General features: G+C 54.0%; 2 protein-coding genes across 3 annotated transcripts in view; one reads left to right on the forward strand and one right to left on the reverse strand.

Annotated features, from left to right (window-relative positions):
• The window catches only part of TECR (trans-2,3-enoyl-CoA reductase), a 28,112-nt gene extending 20,705 nt beyond the window's left edge, over positions 1-7,407 (forward strand). For both annotated transcript variants that reach the window (XM_027085000.1, XM_027084999.1), the window contains exons 2-13: positions 4,376-4,426; positions 5,048-5,099; positions 5,438-5,482; positions 5,578-5,681; positions 5,758-5,873; positions 5,960-6,065; positions 6,184-6,256; positions 6,346-6,389; positions 6,466-6,523; positions 6,606-6,694; positions 7,021-7,066; positions 7,155-7,407. In XM_027085000.1, coding sequence (XP_026940801.1) covers positions 4,376-4,426; positions 5,048-5,099; positions 5,438-5,482; positions 5,578-5,681; positions 5,758-5,873; positions 5,960-6,065; positions 6,184-6,256; positions 6,346-6,389; positions 6,466-6,523; positions 6,606-6,694; positions 7,021-7,066; positions 7,155-7,282 — 912 coding nt within the window. In that variant the 3' untranslated portion in view covers positions 7,283-7,407. The remainder of the gene's footprint in view (positions 1-4,375; positions 4,427-5,047; positions 5,100-5,437; positions 5,483-5,577; positions 5,682-5,757; positions 5,874-5,959; positions 6,066-6,183; positions 6,257-6,345; positions 6,390-6,465; positions 6,524-6,605; positions 6,695-7,020; positions 7,067-7,154) is intronic.
• A 68-nt stretch (positions 7,408-7,475) lies between these two features.
• Positions 7,476-11,691, reverse strand: NDUFB7 (NADH:ubiquinone oxidoreductase subunit B7). Its single transcript, XM_027085002.1, has 3 exons — positions 11,508-11,691; positions 7,958-8,126; positions 7,476-7,663 (listed from the first exon to the last, which is right to left on the reverse strand). The coding sequence occupies exons 1-3, from the start codon at positions 11,617-11,619 to the stop codon at positions 7,540-7,542; spliced, it is 405 nt and encodes a 134-aa protein (XP_026940803.1). The 5' UTR covers positions 11,620-11,691; the 3' UTR covers positions 7,476-7,539.
• Positions 11,692-21,877: the final 10,186 nt, after the last annotated feature.

The following is a 21,877-nucleotide window of genomic DNA, read 5'->3' on the forward strand; positions in this document are numbered from 1 at the left end:
GCTCAGCAGCCATGGCTCACGGGCCCAGCCGCTCCGTGGCACGTGGGATCTTCCCGGACCGGGGCACGAACCCGTGTCCCCTGCATCGGCAGGCGGACCCTCAACCACTACGCCACCAGGGAAGACCTCTCCTACTCTTGAGCCCTGGTTTTCTCATCTGCCACGTGGGGACCATCCCAGGAGCCTTGTCTCCCTGAGGCTCTGGGCACCCATGCTAGCTTGAAACAGGTGCTCAGAAAGTGGGCACCCCCCTTTCTACTATGGCTACCTTGATCAGCACCATATTTATTCCCATGAAGGCAGTGAAGCGTGTGGGCCCTGCTGCCCGGCAGTGGCTCTGGGTACTCCCCTCTGGGTGGGGCAGGGCTGCAGCCTGCGGGGTGGGCTGTGCCCTGCCCCTTGTCCAGCCCTGACCTCATGGTGCCATGAGTTGCCCTTGGCTGGGCCCTGGAATCTGGGGCCTCTGGGTGAGAATTCCTCCCGGGCTGGGGAACTGTCATCGTAGAGCCAGCGTCCTGTGCCCCAGGCCAGGGCTCCTGCCTGTCCTTGCCCTCTGTCTGGCCACTGTGCCGGAGGCTTTGGGGCCACACCCCCTGCCTGTGGCCAGTGCCCGGACTTCAAGTCAGTGACACCCTCACGGGCTTTGCTTCATTCATCCTTCGAACATATCACCGCCCCCTTGTCCCCCCAGCCCCTTCCCTCCACGGGGACAGGAACAGCTGTCCCCGGCTCCTTCAGAAAGTCCCACCACTCACTCCTCCCCTGCCCCTTGCCTGCCTTCTCTCTGGGGTAGGGCCTGAGCCTGCTACCTCCCCTTCTGTGCTCAGGACCCCTGCCTGGGGCTCTGCCCAGCAGCCTCCTGTGCCCCTCACCCCAGTCCTGGGCCTATCCTGGGCCCCCACCCCAGGCTGGCCTCAGGCCCGGGCAGGCTCAGGGGTGTGTGAGTGTGTGTGACAAGCGTAGGGACGGGAGTGTGCTGGGGCGCAGAGCAGGGGGTGGGGAGTAGGGGGTAAGCTCAGGGACTGAAGATTGGGAAGTGCATGATGGGCTCCCCCATATTTAGGCCCTCATCGGGTGGGGTGGAGGTGTGGCTAGCCTCTGCTGCTCCCTGCCCCTCGACCTTTTCTCTCTATGGGTAATCGGGACCGGTTTGCTAGCCCCACCCTTTAAAAAAAAAGATTTATTGAGGTAAAATTCACGTGACGTACAATTAGCCATTTAAAAGGGAATTTAATTCACAGTGTTGTGCAACCCCCGTCTCTGTCTAGTTCCACAACTTTTTCATCACCCCAGAAGGAGTCCCGGTCCCCATTAGTTGCCACTCCCATCTCCCCTCACCCCATCCTTGGCAGCCACCAGTCTGCTTTCTGTCTCCTTCCATTTACCTATTTGGGGCATTTCACATAAACATGTGACCCCTTTGTACCTGGCTTCTCTCACCTAAATATATATATATATATCTCCGTAGATCTACACTCATTTATTAATCGATGTATGTATAATTTTTATTTTTTATTTTTTTTTCTTGCTATTGGCTTTTAAAATTTAAAAATTTTCTTTTCTGAAATAATTAGAGAGGCACAGGCAGTTGTACGATGGTAGAGAGGCCCTGTGGCTCCCCCCGGCACCGCATCCCCACCCCCTTGCCCTGCCCAGGGCCTTTCAGACCTCTCCTGTGGTGGAGATTTGGGGACAGGAAATGGGAAATGAGGACCAAACCTGTCACAGCGGCCTTGAGCTGGGGCAGCCCACTCCCCAGTGGCCCCGGGGCCTTGAGTGCTGCCGCACGGGCCGGGCTTACCTCTGTGAGGGCGCCGCTGCTCCTCTGCAGCCTCGGGCTGGCCTGGGTGTGTTGGTGGCGGTGGCAGCCGTAGCAGCTGCAGCAGCGGCTGCTGGGAGGGTGGCCCCTGTCCCGGCCGTCCCCTCCTGCTGCCCAGCTTCCTTTCCCAGCAGCCAGTCGGGGCCCCGACGTCCCATACTCTCCTCCTGGGTTCTGGTCTGGTGCCCAGGTTGGGGGGAGAGGGTAGGGTTTCAGCCCTCCCCCAGCAGCTGGCCGGCAGGGAGAGGGGCTGGTTGTATTTTAAGCTGTGAGTGGTTCAGCAGGAACTCGGAGGCCTGCTTTCCCAATAGACGTGGTGCAGCCTTCCTGCGGACCACACGAGCTCCGAAGGCATGTGGGCACTGCCCGCCTGGGACCCAGGAACTATTAATATACCTGCCGCCACAGGGCAGCAGGCCCTTTGCCTGCTCGGGGCGGTGCTATCCTCGCCTTTTTGGGCACATTCTGCCTGTACCCCTTCCCTCTTCCGAGTCCCCTTGGTGGGGCCAGACACTCGGGGTAGTGTGAGCAGCGCCCTCTTTCTGGCCCTTCTGTCTGGCCTTGTTATCCCCATGACTCAGAGGGGTTCAGTAACCTGCCCCCCAAGGCCACGTGGCCATGCAGAGCCCCCAGTTGACAGCAGGCGCACTCTCTAGCGTGGTAACAGTAGCATCGGCCAGGAATTCTTGGGCTCTGGGCTCTCTCCTGCCCTCCGTCCATGACGTGGGGTGGGTAGAGCATAGGTGGGCAAACAGGCCAGTGTGCTGCAGCGACCCCCTGGCCAGTAGGGGAGCTGGGATCTGAACCCAGGCCCATCCCCTTCCCTTCATCGCAGGCGCCCAGGGTCCCGCCCAGGGTCCCGTCAAGCCTGTCCTCACAGCCTGAGGTTTGGGGAGCACTTCCCATCTGTCAGGTACCACGCCAGCCCCTCGAGGTACACACTTTCCTACCTGCCTCCGGCCTGAGGCTCAGAGAGAAGTGACAGCGCCAGAGTCACCCAGTGACAGCGTGGCAGGGCCGGATTCAGTCCTGTGTGCTGCCCACCACGCCCCCTGCCTCTCCCACTGGTGGTGGAGTGTGTGTGAGGGGAGCCCTTTCCTCCTGGGGGGGGCGTGGCCCTAGGTGGGTGGGCGTGCCCTCAGAGAGCCCTGTCTGGGGCCCTGCCCTGGGGCTCTAAGATCTGCTCCTTTTCTCCATGCTGTCTCTGACTGAGGGCCTGCCAGGCGGGAAGGGTCCTCAGCACCTGCTGCCCAGTGGCCGACTTGGGGTCAGACCCAGCCCTGCCTGCCACGTCCCCATGTCTAATAAGATCTGCGTCAAGCCCTACACTGGGGCCCTCAGGCCTGCGTGGTGGGCTCGGGCCCTACTGGGCCTCACTCCAGCTCCACCAGCAGTTCACACCATTCTCAGCTGGCCCAGGTGGCTTCTCGGACCCGCTTAGGATGGGTGGGTCACGTCCCCCTGGGGGCTTCCTCCCTCCCAGCACTGCCCCTTTGCACCACTGGTCCCACCACTGCCTGGGGCTCAGGGAGAGTGGAGTGGGGTGGGGGTGCCCAGGCTGTCTGCCCTGGGCTTTGGGGGGCTCAGGGCCTGGACGAGGGTGCTATGTTGGGCTGACATGGTGGGAAGACTGCCCTGGAGGTGGCCTTGAACAAGGCCTGGGTGGACCTAGTGAGAACTGGGTGGAGAGGGAGGCCGGGGAGGTGTGAGCCAAGGTCTTGGCCTAGGCTGGGGGCGCTTGCTGGAAACTTCCTGGTTTCCTGACCCGTTCCACACTTAGAGAGAGGCTCTCTGCACCAATAACGCCGGAATCTGTCACCTCCCTGGGAACACAGATGCACAAGGCAATAATCCGGAGTGTGTCTTACAGCTCAGAAGGGGAAATGGATGATCTATCTCGCGGATTCTCAAAATAGCTGGGATTTCTCCAAGCCCAGTGAACTCTGTGCGCCTGAGCTGGGGCCTGGGCGGCCCGTTGGCCTCTCACCCTGCTCCTGGTGACAGGCCCTTGCTCTGCACTGGGCAGGGAGGCCAGGAGGCACCTCCATGCCTCTTCTGGGGATCTCCCTTCCCCCCCGTGCTGTTGGGGGTCCGTGTCCCCTCGAAAGCCTTACAGTCAGGGCAACTCAGCCCTTGGAGGGCTGCCCCCAGGTGCCCCCTCCCAGGAGGTCTGTGGCATGGCTCCTGGGGGGCTCAGTGTGGGGCAGTTATATATTTAGTTGGGCCGTGGCTGTTGGGCCACTCGGGTTACATCTGCACAGAAGCTGGCGGAGCCAAGGCAGGCCCGGGCTGCCTTCCAGCACCGCGGCAGAATTTGATCTCGCCGGCCCGGCCCAGAGCACTTCGCGTGGGGAGGTCTGTGGTGGGGGCTGACGGCCGGCAGCTGGGGCCTCTGGCCGCAGCGGGCAGAGCGGGGCAGGCATGGACCTGAGCGTGAGCGTGGTGGCCCGGGAGACCAGCCAGGGCCTTGGCCCCGTCTTTGGCCTCAATGGCCTCCCCCGGCCCATGCCCCCCAAGACGATCAAGAAACCTAAAAAGGCCGTTCTCTTCTTTGAGGTGGAGATTCTGGACGCAAAGACCCGGGAGAAGCTGTGCTTCCTGGACAAGGTAGGACCGCAGTGCAGACTGCGCTGGCCCGAGGGTGCTGGGCCTGTGACCAGGGAGATGGGAGTGCCCCTCCATCTGGGTCCTGACACCCAGCCCCTGCCCTTCAGGGTGTGCAGGAGGCGTACTGTCCCTGGGCCTGCCCCAGCCGGCTTGCCGCTCAGGGTAGAGCACCCTGGCCCCTGGGTGTGGCCGGGAGCTGGCCTCCCAGTGTGAGAGGAGGTGAAGCAGCCTCAGTGGACCCTGCATGGCTCTGGGGCCTGGGAAGGAGGTGGAGTCCTGAGACCGGCCCCACTCCGAGGCCAGGCCAGGGGAAGGGGTTCGTCCCATCCCAGGGAGGTCTGGAACAGGTTGAGGGCCTTTTCTCTGGGGGGAGTTGCGGCTGGGGGTGGAGAGGAGAGGCGAGGTGGGCCTGGCTTCCCATGCTCACACCATCTCCCAGCCAGTCCAGGGGTGATCTGGCTGCCTGGTTAAAATGGCCCTCAGGCCCATGGCTGCCTTGTCGGCTCCCCGCTCCCATAGCAGTTGCCTGGGACCCCAGTCCATCCCACTTCACCAAGAGGGATTCTGGGTCCCAGGCTCCCCGCCCACGGCTTACTGGTGCCTGGCCTGTGTTTCCCCCAGGTGGAGCCCCAAGCCACCATTGCTGAGATCAAGAACCTTTTCACCAAGAGCCGTAAGTCCAGGGCCCAGCCACACTGCCCCCGCGACCCCTCTGGGCAGGGGCCTCTAGGTAGGACCCTGTCCTACATGCCTCTCCCGCAAGGGCCTGCAGAGATAACCCCAGTGTGGCCCAGGCTTCTCTGGGCTTGCCTGGGGCACCCGCCCCCGTGTGGCCATCAACAGGAACGCCCTTGCTGGGCTTTGGGAAGGACAACATCCCGCTTTGCCTGCTCTTCCGGTCTGTGTCCTGGAGCCACACAAACTTCAGAGATCTTGCCCGGGGGCCGGAGGAGCTGTAGGGACCCTGGGCCCCATCAGGCTGTGTGCTGTGACACCCTACTCTCCCTACAGATCCACAGTGGTACCCCGCCCGCCAGTCCCTCCGCCTGGACCCCAGTGAGTACAGCTGTCTGCTTGGCTGTCCCCGGGCTCCTGGGTGGCCCTGGGCGAAGGCCCAAGCAGGCCCTGAGCCCTGGCCCGACTCTCCGCAGAGGGCAAGTCCCTGAAGGATGAGGATGTTCTGCAGAAGCTGCCCGTGGGCACCACGGCCACCCTCTACTTCCGGGACCTGGGGGCCCAGATCAGCTGGGTAACGGTGCGTGCAGACCCCTCTCCCAGCAGCCTCGTCTCCCATCTGCCGCGTTGGGGTGACTCACCTCTCCCCTCCCCAGGTCTTCCTGACAGAGTACGCCGGGCCCCTTTTCATCTATCTGCTCTTCTACTTTCGGGTGCCCTTCATCTATGGCCACAAATATGACTTCACGTCCAGTCGGCACACGGTGGTACAGTGAGTGGGGCCGGGTGGGAGGAGGTGGCAGGGGGAGGGGAAGGCCTGCGGACCTGCCCCCGCTGAACTGGCTCCCCCGCCCCCAGCCTTGCCTGCATCTGCCACTCATTCCATTACATCAAGCGCCTGCTGGAGACGCTCTTCGTGCATCGCTTCTCCCACGGCACCATGCCGTTGCGCAACATCTTCAAGGTGAGCCCCCAGCTGCCTGTCCAGGTCCTTCACCCCCGGCCCTACCCTCCCTGGTCCCCCTCACCTGGGTCCTGCCCTCCATTGGGCCAGGCTCCATCCCGGCCCTGCTCCCTTTCAGAACTGCACCTACTACTGGGGCTTCGCCGCGTGGATGGCCTATTACATCAACCACCCTCTCTACACACCGCCAAGTAAGTGGCCTCGGACCCTGCTCCCCCTTTGAACACCACTTCACCCAGGCTCTCCCCTCACGGGCTTCCCTTCTCTGCTTCCTCTTCAGCCTACGGAGCTCAGCAGGTTAAACTGGCGCTCGCCATCTTTGTGGTAAGCGGGCTGGGACGGATGACAGGGTGCGGGGAGTTTGGGGGGTGGCTCCGAGCTGACCCTGCTTCTCTAACAGATCTGCCAGCTCGGCAACTTCTCCATCCACATGGCCCTGCGGGACCTGCGGCCAGCTGGTGAGTGGCCTGCTCCGGGCAGGGGGGATGGCCACCTGGGCAGGCTGAGCCAGCGGGTCTCACTCCTGTCTTGTCCTCCCAGGGTCTAAGACCAGGAAGATCCCATACCCCACCAAGAACCCCTTCACATGGCTCTTCCTGCTGGTGTCTTGTCCCAATTACACCTACGAGGTGAGGGTCTGCCCTCCTCTCCTCTCCCTCCTGGGGCTTGGGGTCCCATGTGGAGGGCTAGCTTCTAGGAGGGGGCGGTGCCTGGCTCCGTAGCTGTTTCTGCAGTTTGAACTTGGAACATTTGGAAATGGAGAGACTGTGGCCTCTGGGGGCCTGGGAGGTGTCCAGCTGGGCTTGTGGCTGTTGGGGACTGAGGGGCAGCTTCATCGTGTAGTGCCCCCTTACTCCAGGCCCCTCTAGCTCTGGCATGTGGTTCCCATCCCCTTACTAGAACAGCTGGGGCTGCCCAGCCCTGCCCGCCTTCACCCTGCCTGCTCTGCCCACAGGTGGGGTCCTGGATTGGCTTTGCCATCATGACACAGTGCCTCCCAGGTGAGCCCGCTGCCCATTCCCCAGGGGGCCCCGCCCGTCCCTGCTGTGTGCAGCCCTCCCTCCCTGACTCCCCTGCTCCACCCCACAGTGGCCCTCTTCTCCCTGGTGGGCTTCACCCAGATGACCATCTGGGCCAAGGGCAAGCACCGCAGCTACCTGAAGGAGTTCCGAGACTACCCGCCCCTGCGCATGCCCATCATCCCCTTCCTGCTCTGAATGGCATCCCCTCACCCAGGCTCAGCCAGCCAGGCTCGTGTCCCCCCGCCCCAGTGTCATTCTGGGCGAGGAGTGGGAACCACTGCTCTCCAGCGTCTGGAATAAAACCTGCCTGCCCAGCTGGACTCAGACTCAGCGGTGTTTCTTTTGGGGGTCGGTTCGGGGATCAGCACGCCAAAGAAAGAGGCGGAGCTTGGGCTGAGGGCCCTGGAGGCTTTTATTTTTTTGACTGGTCTACAGGGTGGTAGGCGGGGCCGCTACAGGGCCACCTCGGGGCCCACGTCACCGGACCCCTGGCCTCTGGCCTCCCTCTGCTCCCGCCTCTTCTTCCGCTGGAGCAGCCGCCGCTCCCGCTCAAACTCCTTCATGCGCTTCACGTAGCTGCAGGCAGAGTACAAGGAGGGAGGGGTAGCCTGGGGAGCTGATGGGACTCTGAGGGGGTCGCAAGTAGGGAAGACCTGCGTGCCTGTGATGTAACTCTGGGGTCTGCCCCCTCCCCTGGGGTGGACACCAGTGAGCCCAGAGCAAGAGCTGGGCCTCCCACCTGAACTAGGCGTGGCCACTCCTGTAGGCACCTCAAAGCAGCCCGCCCCACCCCACAGCCCCTTTGGGATTCCCCTTTCTACTGAGGTGGGGCCTGGCCGGGTGAGGGCTCGGGGCGGGCGTGGGGCTCACTCGAGGTGCTCGCAGTAGTCCCAGTCGTGCTGCTCGTGCTTGCAGGCCAGGAGGTTGGGGAAGCTGTCACGCTTGCACTTGAGGAACCGGATGAGGTAGTGGGCGCAGTAGTCCCGCTGCTGGAGCACCAGCTGTGCGTCATTCATCTCCTGCTGAGTGGCCACCATCTCTGCGGGGGGGACGGGTGGGGCTCAGCCAGGGCCAGGAATAGCTTTCTAATTTGCATGAAAGCAACCCCCAACACTGAGGCCCAGATGGGCAGGGTCCCTCTCCCGCCATTACCGAGCACCTCGAAATCCACGCTAGATTCTTGCCTCCCCTCCCCCTGGGGTCACTCCCCAGACAGCCCCACCCTGCAGAGGTGTGTGTGCGTCTGTGTGTCTGCCTGGGGGACCTGGATCCCAGCTCTGTCCTCTCAGTGGAGGCACAGCTTCTGCCCGCCTCATAGAAAGCTGAACTAATAATCCTCGTCCTGCTGCCCCACCCACCTGGTAAACCCCACGGGGATGAAATCAACCTTCACTTCAACTGGGGCCCATCTGGAGGCCGTCAGTAATCGTGGGCACACACCCCAGCCCGTGCCCGCTGTGCTGGTGATCCTGAGCTCTGTCCCCACCTAGCACGGGGCACACAGGACCTAGCCTTCCTGCATCCTCAAGGGAACCCCTGCCCCCCCATCTTACCCCATCTTTCTTGGTCCTAGATGCTCCTCCTTTCTCGAACATTCTCTTCCGGTGGCCCCCCTCTCTGCCACACCCTCCCCAGGTTTCCTCCCATCTCTATGGCTGTCCAAACATTAAGCTGCCCAAATATTAAGCCTTGGCTTCTGGTGGTTCTTGCTAAGAGCCGTCCACTCATTCTAATTCATGGCTTCCGTCTCCACCCCGTATATCGTTGAGTCCCAGGCCTTGTGTCCACCTGCAGCCCCTGATAGTTTCCATGTCAAGGTGGCACTTCACACCTGATGCTCCAGCATGATGAGTCAGTAGCCAGGATTTATGGAGTACCTACTGTGTGCTGGGTGCTGGGGATATACAAGGGAACATGCCAGGCAAGGATCCCTCCCTGCTCTTGGAGGGAGACACAGAACAAACAGGTAGAGCTAGATGTTGTAGGATGCCTGACAATGCTAAGTATTAGGGAGGAAAATAAAGGAGAGGGAGAGGCAGTGTGGGGAGGTGGGTCACAACTTTAGATGGAGGGGTCCGTCAAAAGGTGGCATACGAAGGTGAGGGAGTGGGTCACATAGACACCCGGGTAAGGCATCCCCAAGAGCGGAACAGCAGGTGCAAAGGCCCTGAAATGGGAGGACAGGCGGGATGCCTCAGGGGTTTCGGCCTGAGCATGTGGTGGTCAGCGCTGGAGGGAGGCACAGGGTTGGTAGGGGAGGTCAGGAGCTCTGTTTCAGGCCTGCTGAGTGCAAGATGCCCGTTAAATGTGGAGTGGAGATGCCAAGCAGGCAGTGAGGTCCATGAGTCTGGGGTTCAGGGTCAAGGCCCAGCTGGAGATAAAAACTCCAGCCCTGGTGCACAGCAGCCATTTGAAACCAGAGGACTAGCAAAGACCCCCAGGGAGTGGTGGGAGTGGGTGGAGACAGGAGAGACCCACGCAGTGGGGCGCCTTGGCATTTACAAGGCAGGGAGGTGGGCGGGAGCTGTGGGGTCTTGGAACCACGTGAAGAGGGGCTCCCAGGAGGTGGCAGCGACCAGCCGTGCCTGCTGCTGCCATAGTGGAGTTAGACCTGAGAATCTGGGCCACAACTACTGAGCCTGCACGTCTGGAGCCTGTGCTCCACAACAAGAGAGGCCACGATAGTGAGAGGCCCGCGATGAAGAGTGGCCCCCGCTTGCCAAAACTAGAGAAAGCCCTCGCACAGAAACGAAGACCCGACACAGCAAAAAAAAAAAATTTTTTTTAAATTTATTTTATTTATTTATTTATTGGCTGTGTCAGGTCTTCGTTGCTGCACGCGGGCTTCGTCGCGGTGTGCGGGCTTCTCTTGTTGTGGAGCACAGGCTCTAGGCGCGCGGGCTAAGTAGCTATGGAAGCCCCAGGAGAGGATATTACAACAGCAGAAATAACAGTGTATTTGCATGTTGATGGGAAAACCAACCTTGCAAGAGAGGGAGAGTGGTTGGAGCAGTCCTTGGGTAGGTGAGAGGATGGGATGGAGGGCATCAGAGGGCTCACCTGGAGCAGAGGCTTAGCTAAAGCCGGGGCAGATCATCTGGGCTAACAGGAGAGAAGGTGGAGTCCAGGGTGTGTAGGAAGCAGGGATGAAGGGAGCCCACAAGAGCTCTTTTGGCTGCTTCTATTTTCTTAAGAGGATACAAAGTGACTAGCTGAAAGGAGGTGCTGGGGTCTGAGAGAGAAGGCGTGAGACCATGGTCTAGGAAGAAGCCCGAGAGAGCGAAGGGCCAGGGAATGTGACAGGAAAACAGCAGCATGAAGAGTCAACTGGGGGAGCAATTGGGAGACCAGTCAGGGAGGATGGGTGTTTTTCTCCCACGATGTTCAGCTGCACAGGGACAGGAGCCACGGAGGAGAGCTGGCTTTAACCAGGGTTCTGGTTAAGCAAGACAGAGGAGGGGATGGGGTGGGGCGGCTCTGGGTGTTTGCAAAACATTAATGGGAAAGCAGGGTGTGAGGGTCAGTGGGCAGGACTGACATGATAAGGAGGTGGGGGTACTGATGGACTGCAGGTTCCAGTAGGGCTAAAGGAACTACAAGGACTCGAGACACCATAGGACCGTACCTCCCAACATTCTCCTAAATCCACACCTCTCTGCACCACCCCATTCCCTTAGGGGTCTCCCTGTCTCCAAGTCGTCGCCCACCTGGCAGCCAACGTGACCTTTTGATAAAGCAAATCTGATCGTGTCCCTCCTCTGCTTTGAAGCACTAGCTCTCCCCTCTCCTTGGTCTCAGTGTGGCCAACTCCTCCGCATCTCCCGCAGGTCTCGCTTCCAGTCATAGTCTCCTGAAAGCCCGCCTTGATACTCCTAGGGGCCATCATCAAGATCCGCCAGGTTCCTTTGTCTTCCCTACAGGGCTGTGAGTTCCCCCTTAGTCAGTGCCTGCTGCATCCTCGGTGCCCAACTCGGGACTTGGTCCAGGACTGGCGCTCGATATGCTTGTGATATTAACGAATAAAAAAAGCAACGTGCAGAACAGTATGTGCGGCGTGAGCCCCCCTCGTGTTTTCTCTAGCATACCTAAAAATAGCGACATCTGGACAGAGGTGCAATAAGCACATCCCTTCCGCGATAAACCCTCCCATAGTTCCCCACTCACTCCAGGACTACCTCCTCATTAGGTCCTGTGTCGCCACTCTCTTTTGCCCCCGGGCTTTTTGTTCAAACAGTGCCTTCTGCCTGGAATGCCTCCACACTCAGGCAGGGTCACGCGCGCCCCCTGGACTCCTCCGGGCCGAGGTCAGGGCTGAACCCAGACACAGTGCATGACGCTCGAGCCCAGCCGACCCCGGGGTTCAGGGGTTCCGGCGCCCACCCCAAACTCCCGCCGGCCGCGCCTGCGCACTGGGACTCACCGCGTTCTTTGCGCGCGGGGAAGCCGTAGTCTGGCGGGAAGGTGGGCATCCGCAGGGGGTCGGGCTCCACCGATGCATCGCCCAGGTAACGCCGACCTAGGTGCGCCCCCATGGTTGCTGTCGCCGCAGGTTCCTGCAGCAGACAGGGTCACCCAGCTCCTACCCGGAAGCACTCCTTGGCCAGCGACGGCTTCCGGGTTGCTCAGGCCGCAGCGGGGATCATAGAGATGAACGACTCCGGAGGACTTCAGGTATCTCTGGCGCCACCTTGCGGTTGGGCTGAGATAGTAAGGTGCGCGCCTCCTACTCTGGTGATCGCCAGAGGGGGCCTCCCTGCTTCTGGAAATCCATCTGGGCAGGAGAGGGTGGACGATGTGAGCCTGGGGCTTCCTCCCACCCTCCCTGGGCGCCTCTGGTCTCCTGAAGCTAGAGCACAAATGAAAATTATTCTTATGTCGTATTTCAAAAAAGTCTTTATTCTAAAACTTTCGAATTTGTCATAAAAAACCCTGCACAGAGCTGACATAATTAGCAAATATCAAAAGTTTAAATAAAATTATTTAAAATAAGCATTTTAATTAAGTTTAATTTAAATAAGCAAATAAAAGTTATTTATAAACTATTTATAAGCTGAGATTTTAAATAAATCCAATTTAGTACTTTGTAAAAATAAAATGAGCTGTGATTGTAGTATCCCTGTAGTTGCCCCTGTAAAGAATGAGTATTACATTTCACCCCTGTTACATTAGAGCTTCTACACATGTATATTTAAAAGTATAATACATTGGTAATACTGCCAAATACTTCTTGACCCAATGTGCAGCTGTAACAAATGTTGTGTTAATTTGTTACTCTCTCTGGAATCCTGCACATTGGAACACAAAAGAGAAGCCTTTCACTGGGTGCTTGGCCGTGCTGGGAAATGATACTTGGATGCTGCATGATTAGATTTCATTTGACAAGGTGTTGTGGGTTGAATTGTGTCCACCTCCCCTCCCCCAAATAAGTTGAAATCCTAACCCCTGGGAACCTGTGAATGTGATCTTATTTGAAAGTAGGGTCTTTGCAGATGTAATCAAGTTAAGATTAGGTCATGATGGACTCGGGTGGGTCCTAATCCAATGACTGATGTCCTTATAAGAGGGAAATTTGGACACAGACATGCACACAGAGCATCACATGATGCTGGAGGCAGAGACTGGAGTGATGCATCTACAAGCATATGAACACCAAGGATCCCAGGCCAGGAAGGATCCTCCCCCAGAGACTTGGGAGTAAGCATGGCCCTGCTCACACCTTATTTTGGACTTGCAGCCTCCAGAACCGTGAGACTATAAATTTTTCTTGTTCTAAGCCACCTAGTTTGTGGTACCTTGTTATGGCAGCCCTAGGAAACAAATACACAAGATAATTTGTCTTTTCTCCTACCTAAACTTGTCTGGTGCTCAAGTCCCCTACACACCCCAAAGCAGCATCTGTTTCCAGCACTGGCAGCGGCACAACCAGAATCACACTCAGACACAGGAGGGCATCAGCCAGAGTGGCGGGGAAGTGCTCCCTGGAGGCCTGAGTGGCATTGATACCGAGAGATGTCATGTTTAGAGTTACGGTTGTTCTATGCCAGCTCCAAACACAGGATATCAGGTGACAGCAGCATCTGGTGTTCTTCAGTAAATTTATTTTGTGTTTGTAATATGTGAGATTCTCTAAAACAAGCCAGATTCCTCTACTTGGGCCAAGGGGGTTTCCTGCTGTTTGAGAGAACAGATGTCCTGGATTAGAACCCTATTTGTTTGGTCTGGGTGAGTGCCTTTAGCTCTTTGTAAAATCGAGATCTCAATTTTAATGTTTTAAGCATTAAATGTGTTAATTATATGAAGTACTTATAGCAGTGCTTAGCACATAGCATTAGATAAGTGTTACTTATTGTTACTACTACATCCCTCTATTATGAATGGCTGTGTCAGAACTTGAGGACACAGAGGTGAACAAGAAGAAAAGAGTGGGGGTGGAGGGTATCTCTCTCCACTCACACGCGTCCTACGAAGGGCTTTAAATACAATCTGTAGTGGGTTAAAGAGTGCTGCCCCCTTAAAAAGGTATGTCCATACCCTAATCCTGGGAACCTGTGAATGTGACCTTATTTGGAAAACGTGCCTTTGCAAATGTAATGAAGGGCATTGAGATGAGATCGTAGGCCAAGTAGGCCTCCAATGCAATAAGTGTTCTTATAAGAGAAAGATGGAGGGAGATTTGACATCAACACAAGAGGAGACAGAGAAAGAGAGAAGGTCGTGTGAAGACAGAGGCAGAAATTGGAGTGATGCGGCCACAAGCCAAGGAACAGCTGGAGCCACCAGAGGCTGAAGGAGGCAAGGAGCAGAATCTCCCCTAGAGCCTTTGGAGGGAGCACAGCTCTGCCGACAACATGATTTCAGACTTCGGGCCTCCAGAACTGTGAGAGAACAAATTTCTGTTGCGTTAAGCCACCCAGTTTGTGGTCATTTGTCGAGCAGCCTTAGGAAATGAATATACCACCTTATAGATGGATAACCCCCAAATCTGTCTCTAGATATGTCTTCTCCCCTGAAATGCCGACACATGAATATATCCAGCCACCGACTGGGCACCTTCACATGCTTATTCTGTTTGAGCTGCTATAATAAAGGCTTATAAACAATAGAAATTTATTTCTCACAGTTCTGGAGGTGGGAAATCCAAGATCAGGGTGCCAACATGGTTGGGTTCCAGCAAGGGTCCTCTTCTGGGTTGCAGACAGCCAGCTTCTCATTGTGTCCTCACATGGTGGAAAGGGGGTGAGCTTGCTCCCATGTCTCTTCTTCTAAGGGCACTAATCCCATTTGTGAGGCTCCACCCCCATGACTTAATCACTTCCCAAAGGCCTCACCTCCTAATACTATCACATTGGGGATTAGATTTCAACATACGAATTTTTTTTTTTTTTTTTTTTGGTGGTGGTGGTGGGGAGATACAAACAGTCTATAACAGACCCTCAAACGACACTCCTGATTTCTCTCTGCTCTCTCCTAAATCTGTTCCTCCCTCTGTCTTCCTGTCTTGGGCAACGTCTGCTCCATTTTTCCCAGGTGTCAGGCCCCAAACCTTTTGGTCATACTCAACTCTAGTCCTCTCACTCCAGCCATCCAAATCAGTGGCAAATTTCTTTGGTTGTACTGTAGAAACCGGTAAAGAACACAACGCATTCCTACCCCCTCCAATGGCCACCAGCCCCATCCAGGTCATGGCCATATCTCCAGTACAACTGCAGTAGGCTTCTCCTGGCCCCCACCTTCCTTAATCTCTCACCCTCGGGTTGCACCTGTCAAAACAGAAATTGGATCATGTCCTTCCTCTGCTGAAACCCTCCCGTGGCTCCCCATTTATGTGGAGCAAAAGCCACACCCAGCCTGAAAGCATTTGACTCAGGAGGTCTGGAGCCCCAGAATCTGCATTTCTAACAAGTTCCCAGGTGACAGAGATATTGCTGGTCTGGGGACCAACCTTGGGAGAACTACTGAGCTAGATTTTCATGTGCTGACACAGGGACGTAGCCATGATATATTGGTAACTCAAAAAGGCAAGTGAAACAGAAAGTCATCAGTTAGATCCATTAAACTGTAACTTGCTTAATAAGTAGTGAACGGTAACGTCCCTTCACGGATCAAGCTTGCTTTCATTGTTTTTATAAAAACTTGCATGTCCTCCAAGTGTCACATAGCCTAAACAATAAGATGTCTACCAGGGTTGTTTTTCAGGAACTTGGAGTCAGCTGTGTCCAGTCTGAGCTCAAGCCAGTTAAGACTGGTTGGGACCACCCACCCTCCAACTGGGTCTGCACAAGTGTCCAATCAGTGTCCTTTTGACGTCAGAGGACTCAAAACTCCACCCTCAGAGCAGGCTAACCTTGCCATTTTCTGGACTTGCATCCCGTGGAGAAGCATGTGGCTTACGTTGGCCTGAGTAGAATGATGATTACCTCACTTAAAAGAAAAGACCTCTAATCACCTTTCCCCATGCTCCCCAAGCCTCAGCTTTATTCCATAAATATCCCGAGCCCCTCACCTTCAGGGAGGTGGAGTTGAGATATGTTCTCCCATCTTGCTTGGCTGCCTTGTGAGTGAACCCTTTCTCTTCTGCAAAATTGGTGTCTCAGGTTTGGCTTGCTGGGCATCTGGCAAACACACCTGGTTCAGTAACGCAAGCCATGGAGGATAGACCGATGGTGATTGAGACTTCCTTTCCAGGAAGTTCTGTCCCCAGAACGTGGTATAGATTTGTGATCCTTGCGCACTTCCTGACTCCAGGGGACAACATGCACGTTCTTGTCTTTGTGAATGGCACTCCTGGAGTTGTGCAGTGCCCAACCTGCACGGCTATACCAGGCAGCCCTACCCTGTTCTGTGTGTCTCCCCTCTGCCTCTCTTTTTCTGTGTGTCAGCTGCTCACCTAGAGGCCAGAGCTGGGAGGAGACCCAGAGTGGCAAATCACGGTGCCAGCTCACTTTCCCTGCGTGATCTTGGGAAGTGACTTCCCTTTCAGAGATGCAGTTTACTCATCTGTAAAATGGGTCCCTACTAAACAGCTCCCACCCCCTTCATGGTTTTATTTTCCTTATTAGCACTTACCGCCCTCTAACCTGAGATCTATATATTTGACTTAGTATTTAACTTGTTAACTGTTGGTCTCTCCTCTTGAAGGTCAGCTCTACAGAGCAGGGAATTTTACCTGTCTTGTTCACCGCTGTATTTCTGCACCTAGAAGGGTACTGGCACACAGCGGGGTTTTAGTAAATACTTGTCAAAAATCAACAAATGAATAAATGAACAGGGTGGTTTGGAAGAACCAGTTGGTCAACCAGTTGATGGTTGCCTGAAAAGCGCTTCCTGCCGGGCACCTAGGAGGTATCCAGTACGCGCATGCGCTATTATCACTTTCATCTGGGTGGCGCTCTCTAACTAGAAGGCCCACCAGAGGGGACTCCCACGACCAGTCGTTTCACTAGAGGATGAAGAGGTCCAAGCCAGGGATGACTCTGGGTGGGTGGGGATGTGGACCTACATCTGTCCTGAGGTCCCTGGACGCAGATGCTTCAGCTTGGTCTGTCCATACTCAGAGTTGGAGATCTGAGGGGGGATAATATTAGAGTGAGGGTGGTATTCAGGGGTGAGGGAGGGGCCGGGCCTCAGTCACCCGTGCCCCACAGTCTTCCTGTTTTTCTTCTTCTACCAACCATCTGATGAGACCTTACTGTGTTCCCCGCCCGCATCCCCAGGTGCCCTGCATCACTGCCCACAGCTTCCCCGCCCCTCCTTCCTCTTTCCCGGGCCACTGCCATCTGCGCAGAGGCTTCTGCTCTGCCCCGGGCAGGGGCTGCATTAGCATTTTGTGGGCGGAACAGCCTCGGAGGCCCCAGGTGGGGCCGGGGATGGAGAAGAACATTCTGGGCGGAGTTTGCGCCTCGCCTCGGTCCGCTGCATGGGAGGTCGGAAGCTCTGGGTACTTTAGTTCCGGAGAGGAGGAAAAATAAATTAGCTTGGCCTAGACAGTCCCTGGGGAAGACCTGGCCTCGGTCCGTGGTAGTGACCAGAGGCGCGCCTGTAATCCAGGAGCTGCCCCGGGATTCTGCTGCCTGCGTGTCGGGCTGCTGGCTGGTGGTGGAGGACCAGCGAGCCTGGAGTGGCCTGGCCTTAGGGTTTGGTGGGCAGGACCGTCACTCATTCATTCAACAAACATCCTATTGGACACAATGTGTGTGATAAGATGGTGATAACTGTTAAGGACAAACGTAATGAATGGAGTGTATGGAGAAGGGTGGGCTTGGAACTTCAGTTTTAGAAAGTTTCACTGAGAAGGGGACATTGGATCTCAGACTCCCTGTTTCTCGAAGACACCAGGAGCTTGCTGTCCTCAGGGCCTTTGCACAGACTAGAATGCTTTTCTTCCAGATAGGTACAGGGCTTTACCCCACCTTCTTCAGTTGATTTCAACTGTCAGGTCTTTCCTGATCACCTCCTTCTCCTCCCCCCCTTCCTCCCCCCTCCTTCTTTTAAAATTGATATATAATTCACATATAACATTATATTAGTTTCAGGTGTACAACATGATGCAATATTTGTATATATTGTGAAATGGTCTTATTAAATTAAAATTAAGTCTTATTAACATCCATCCATTACGGCACCGTTACCCTTTTTTTTTTTTTTCTTGTAATGAGAACTTTCAAGAGATACTCTGTGAAAGCAGTGTTATTTCAGGGCATGGATCAGGTATATGTTCTGTAATGCATATAAGGAAGTGTTTGTAGACACACAAGATGGTTCTAAGAGTGCTAATTGCTCAGCAAGATTAGATGAGTCTTACATCAGTAAATAACGTGCTGACCATTTTTTATTGCATGTAGTGGTGTATTTAACAGCTCATGTATAAAAACGTTTTTTTTTTGAGTGTTCCTTGATCATCCAGTTGTGAACAGTATTACTTTAGTGAATGGATGTGCAGACAGTTCTGTAATGCATGTAGAGGAGTGCCGAGAAACACAGATAAGAAAGATGTTCCCAAAACTGTTACTTGAAAAAGAAAGAAAAAAACTCTATTTGCAACTTTCAAATAGACCCAATCACCTTATTTATTTATTTATTTTTGGCCACGCCTAGTGCTTTGCGGCTTGTGGGATCTTAGTTCCCCCACCAGAGCCACAGCAGTGAGAGTGCTGAGTCCTAACCACTGGACCGCCAGGGAACTCCCCCATCACCTTCTTAAACATAAGTGTTTAATGCCCTACAATTCCTTCTTAGCACTGCTTTAGCTGCACCCCACATATTTTGATAGGGTACGTTTTCACTTTCATTCAGTCAAAACTATTTTTAGTTTTGACTTCCTGTCTGACCCATGATTTAATTTCCAAATACGTATGGATTTTCCAGATATCATTCTGTGATTTCTAGTATACTTTGGTTCTGGTCCAAGACCATGCTTTGTATCATTTCCATTCTGTGATCTTCCTTACTATTGCAACAGTCCCGCCCCATGCACACCTGATTCCTCTTGTCTGCTTTATTTTTCTTCTTTTTTCTGCTTATGCCTATCTAACAACATTTCTAAGGTCTGTTTTTTTATTGAAGTATAGTTGATTTACAATATTATATTAGTTTCAAGTGTACAACATAGTGATTCAATATTTTTATAGATTATACTCCATTTAAAGTTATTACAAAATAATTGCTAATTTCCCTGTGCTGTACAATATATCCTGTTTCTTATTTATTTTATTCATAGTAGTTTGTATCTCTTAATCCTCTACCCCTATTTTGCCCCTCCCCTCTTTCCCTCTCCCCACTGGTAACCACTAGTTTGTTCTCTATATAAGGTATTTGTTTATTTTATTCATTATATCTCTCCCTGTTTCTAAGCCCAAGGGTAGGGATTTTTGTTGTTATTCACCGATGTCTCCCTAGTACCTAGAACAGAGCCTAACACATAGTAGGTGGTCAGTACATATCTGTTGAATAGATGAATGAACAACTGAATCCCCAATCTCCATTGGACATATCAGGAGACCTCTGCTCAGAGATATTGTTCTACTTCCCTGAGGTCACGTAGCAAGAATGCGGCAGAGCCGGGTCAGCCTGGGCCCATGGCTTTATGTTATTATACCCAGTTGACAGGACTGGATTTCACTACCAGTTCCTGCACACCTACTGTGTGCCAAGTCTCGAGACATGGCCTTGGCCATGTGGCCGTCACCCTCACATAGTGAGACCATCCAACCTTCACCACACTTACCTTGCCCAGGCCCACCCACCTTAAAGGATGCCCTTGATGGCCAGAGATGCTATCAGTCCTCTTGGTTGGTGTATCCCCCATCCCTTCCTTATCCGTCCACCCTGACCCCCCCATATCCATCTGGAATCTGATACTTGTTGTGTATACTCAGTGGGTATTTGCTGGGCAGACAGACTCTTCCTTCTCAAACAAGTCTCCATTTCCCCATCTGTAGAATGGGAACAGCACACCCACACCTCATGCAGGTGGGAGAGGTTCAGGATGTTACATCATGGGAACGGGGCGGGGGGAAGCCCAGCCCCTGGGGTGAGCTTTTCCTGGAGAGGGAGGCTGGTCTGCTGCTGCCCTCCCACCTCAAGTAGGGCTGGGGCCACCCCCCTCCGCATGTGCTGGGGAAGAGTTTCCGCTGGCGGAGACTGTGGATTGCTTATATTGAGACTGTGAGGTGAGAAATAAATTCCATCTCATTTAAGCCACTCTTGTTCTGAATCTCCGTTACAGCGACCCCGCCCAATTTTCTAACTTGTACATGGACGGGCCTGACGGGATTTCCTTGTTGTTTAAGCCAATCTGAGTTGCATTTCCTTTTACTTTAATGGAAAACCCCTCAAAAGAGTAATTGGGGTCTTGCCCTTTGGGGTATGTAATATGCTATGCTTGCTGTAAAAAATTACCACAAATTTAGTGGTTTAAAACAACGGAAATGAATTCTTTTATAGTTCTGGAGGTCAGAAGTTCAAAGTTGTTTCATGTGGCTGAAACCAAGTTATCAGCAGGACCACTCTCCCTCAGAGGCTTCGAGAATGGGAGAATCTGTTTTCTAGCCTTTTCCAGATTCTAGAGCTGCCTTCCTTGGCTCATGGCCCCTTCCTGCATCTTCAAAACCACCAGCATAGCATCTAGAGTTGAGACACAGAGATGCACAGAGAAAAAGGCATGTGAAGACGGAGGCGGAGATTGGAATGATGTGGCCACAAGCCAAAGAGTGCCAGGAAACCCTAGAAGCTGGAGAGGCAAAAAGGATCCTCCCCTAGTGCCTTTGGAGGGAGCATGGCCCTGCCCACACCTTGATTTCAGACTCTATTTTTTTCCCAAGAAAAATTATATATTAATGCAATGTTTAAAAAAAAAGTGAAAGAAAATTGTGGTAAAGAAATTATCAAAAGTTTAAATAAAAACAGTTATGGTTGTTTTTCTTCCAGCTTTACTGAGGTATTGTTTTTTTCAAATTAAATTAATTAATTAATTTGGCCGCGTTGGGTCTTTGTTGCTGCGCACGGGCTTTTCTCTCTAGTTGCGGCGAGTGGGGGGCTACTCTCCATTGCGGTGCGCGGGCTTCTCATTGCAGTGGCTTCTCTTGTTGCGGATCACGGGCTCTAGGTGCGTGGGCTTCAGTAGTTGTGGCACGCGGGCTCGGTAGTTGTGGCTTGTGGGCTCTAGAGCACAGGCTCAGTAGTTGTGGCACACGGGCTTATTTGCTCCGCGGCATGTGGGATCTTCCCGGACCAGGGCTCGAACCTGTGTCCCCTGCCTTGGCAGGAGGATTCTTAACCACTGCACCACCAGGGAAGTCCTTCTGAGATATTCTTGACAGTCAAAATTGTATGTATTTAAGGTGTACAACCTGATAACCCAATATACATGTATATTGTGAAATATTCACCACAACCAAGCCAGTCAACGTACCCATCACTTCAAAGTTAACGTTTTCCTTTTATTTATTCTTTTTTTGTGTTAAGAACACCCAAGATCTACCCTCTTAGCAGGTTTCCAGTACACAATACAATGTCAACTATAGTCACATTGTAGTTTTCTAGAACATATTCATCTTGCACAACTGAAACTTTGTACCCATTGACCAACATCTACCCATTTTTTCCCTCCCTCCAGCCATGGGCAACCATCTCCCTGCTTCTATGAGTTTGCCCCCATAAAGGGGGCAAGGGCAGAAGTGGGTAGACCTAGGTGGAGGCTATTACTGCAATCCAGGTGAAAGAGGATGATGGCTAAGACCAGGAGGTGAAAAGGACTCAGATGCTGGATATACTGTGAAGGTGGAGCCAACCAGAATTACTAACAGATGGGTCACATTTCCAGTTATCTAGGGTGTCAAGAAACCACCCCAAATGTGGTGGCATAAAATAATCACTTCATCTGCTCATGGATTCTGTGGGACAGAGCATGGTAGGGACAGCTTGTTTCTGCTCTATGACGTCTGGGGCCTTGGATGGGAAGACCCAAAGGGCTGGATGTGACTCTAACTCTCCTGGGGGCTGGAATCATTGGGAGGTGCCTTCACGTATATGTCTGGCACCTGGGCTGGGATGACTTGAAATCTGGCCTCAACTGGGATTGTTGAGCCAAGCACCTCCACGTGGCTTGGGCTTCCTCACAAAATGTCAGCTGGGAGCACATGTTCTGACAGAGCCAGGTGGAAGCTGCGTGGCAGCTGTCCCTTGTGCCACATTTTGTTGGTTATAAGAGAGTCACTAAGGCAAGCCCAGATTTAAAGGGAGGATAATTAGACTCTACTTCTTGATGGAGTGGCATGGTCACCTCGCATCAGA

Source organism: Aethalodelphis obliquidens, unplaced genomic scaffold (genome assembly GCF_003676395.1).
Source record: "Aethalodelphis obliquidens isolate GAN/ISIS:26980383/991018 unplaced genomic scaffold, ASM367639v1 scaffold53, whole genome shotgun sequence".
Taxonomy (NCBI): Eukaryota; Metazoa; Chordata; class Mammalia; order Artiodactyla; family Delphinidae; genus Aethalodelphis; species Aethalodelphis obliquidens.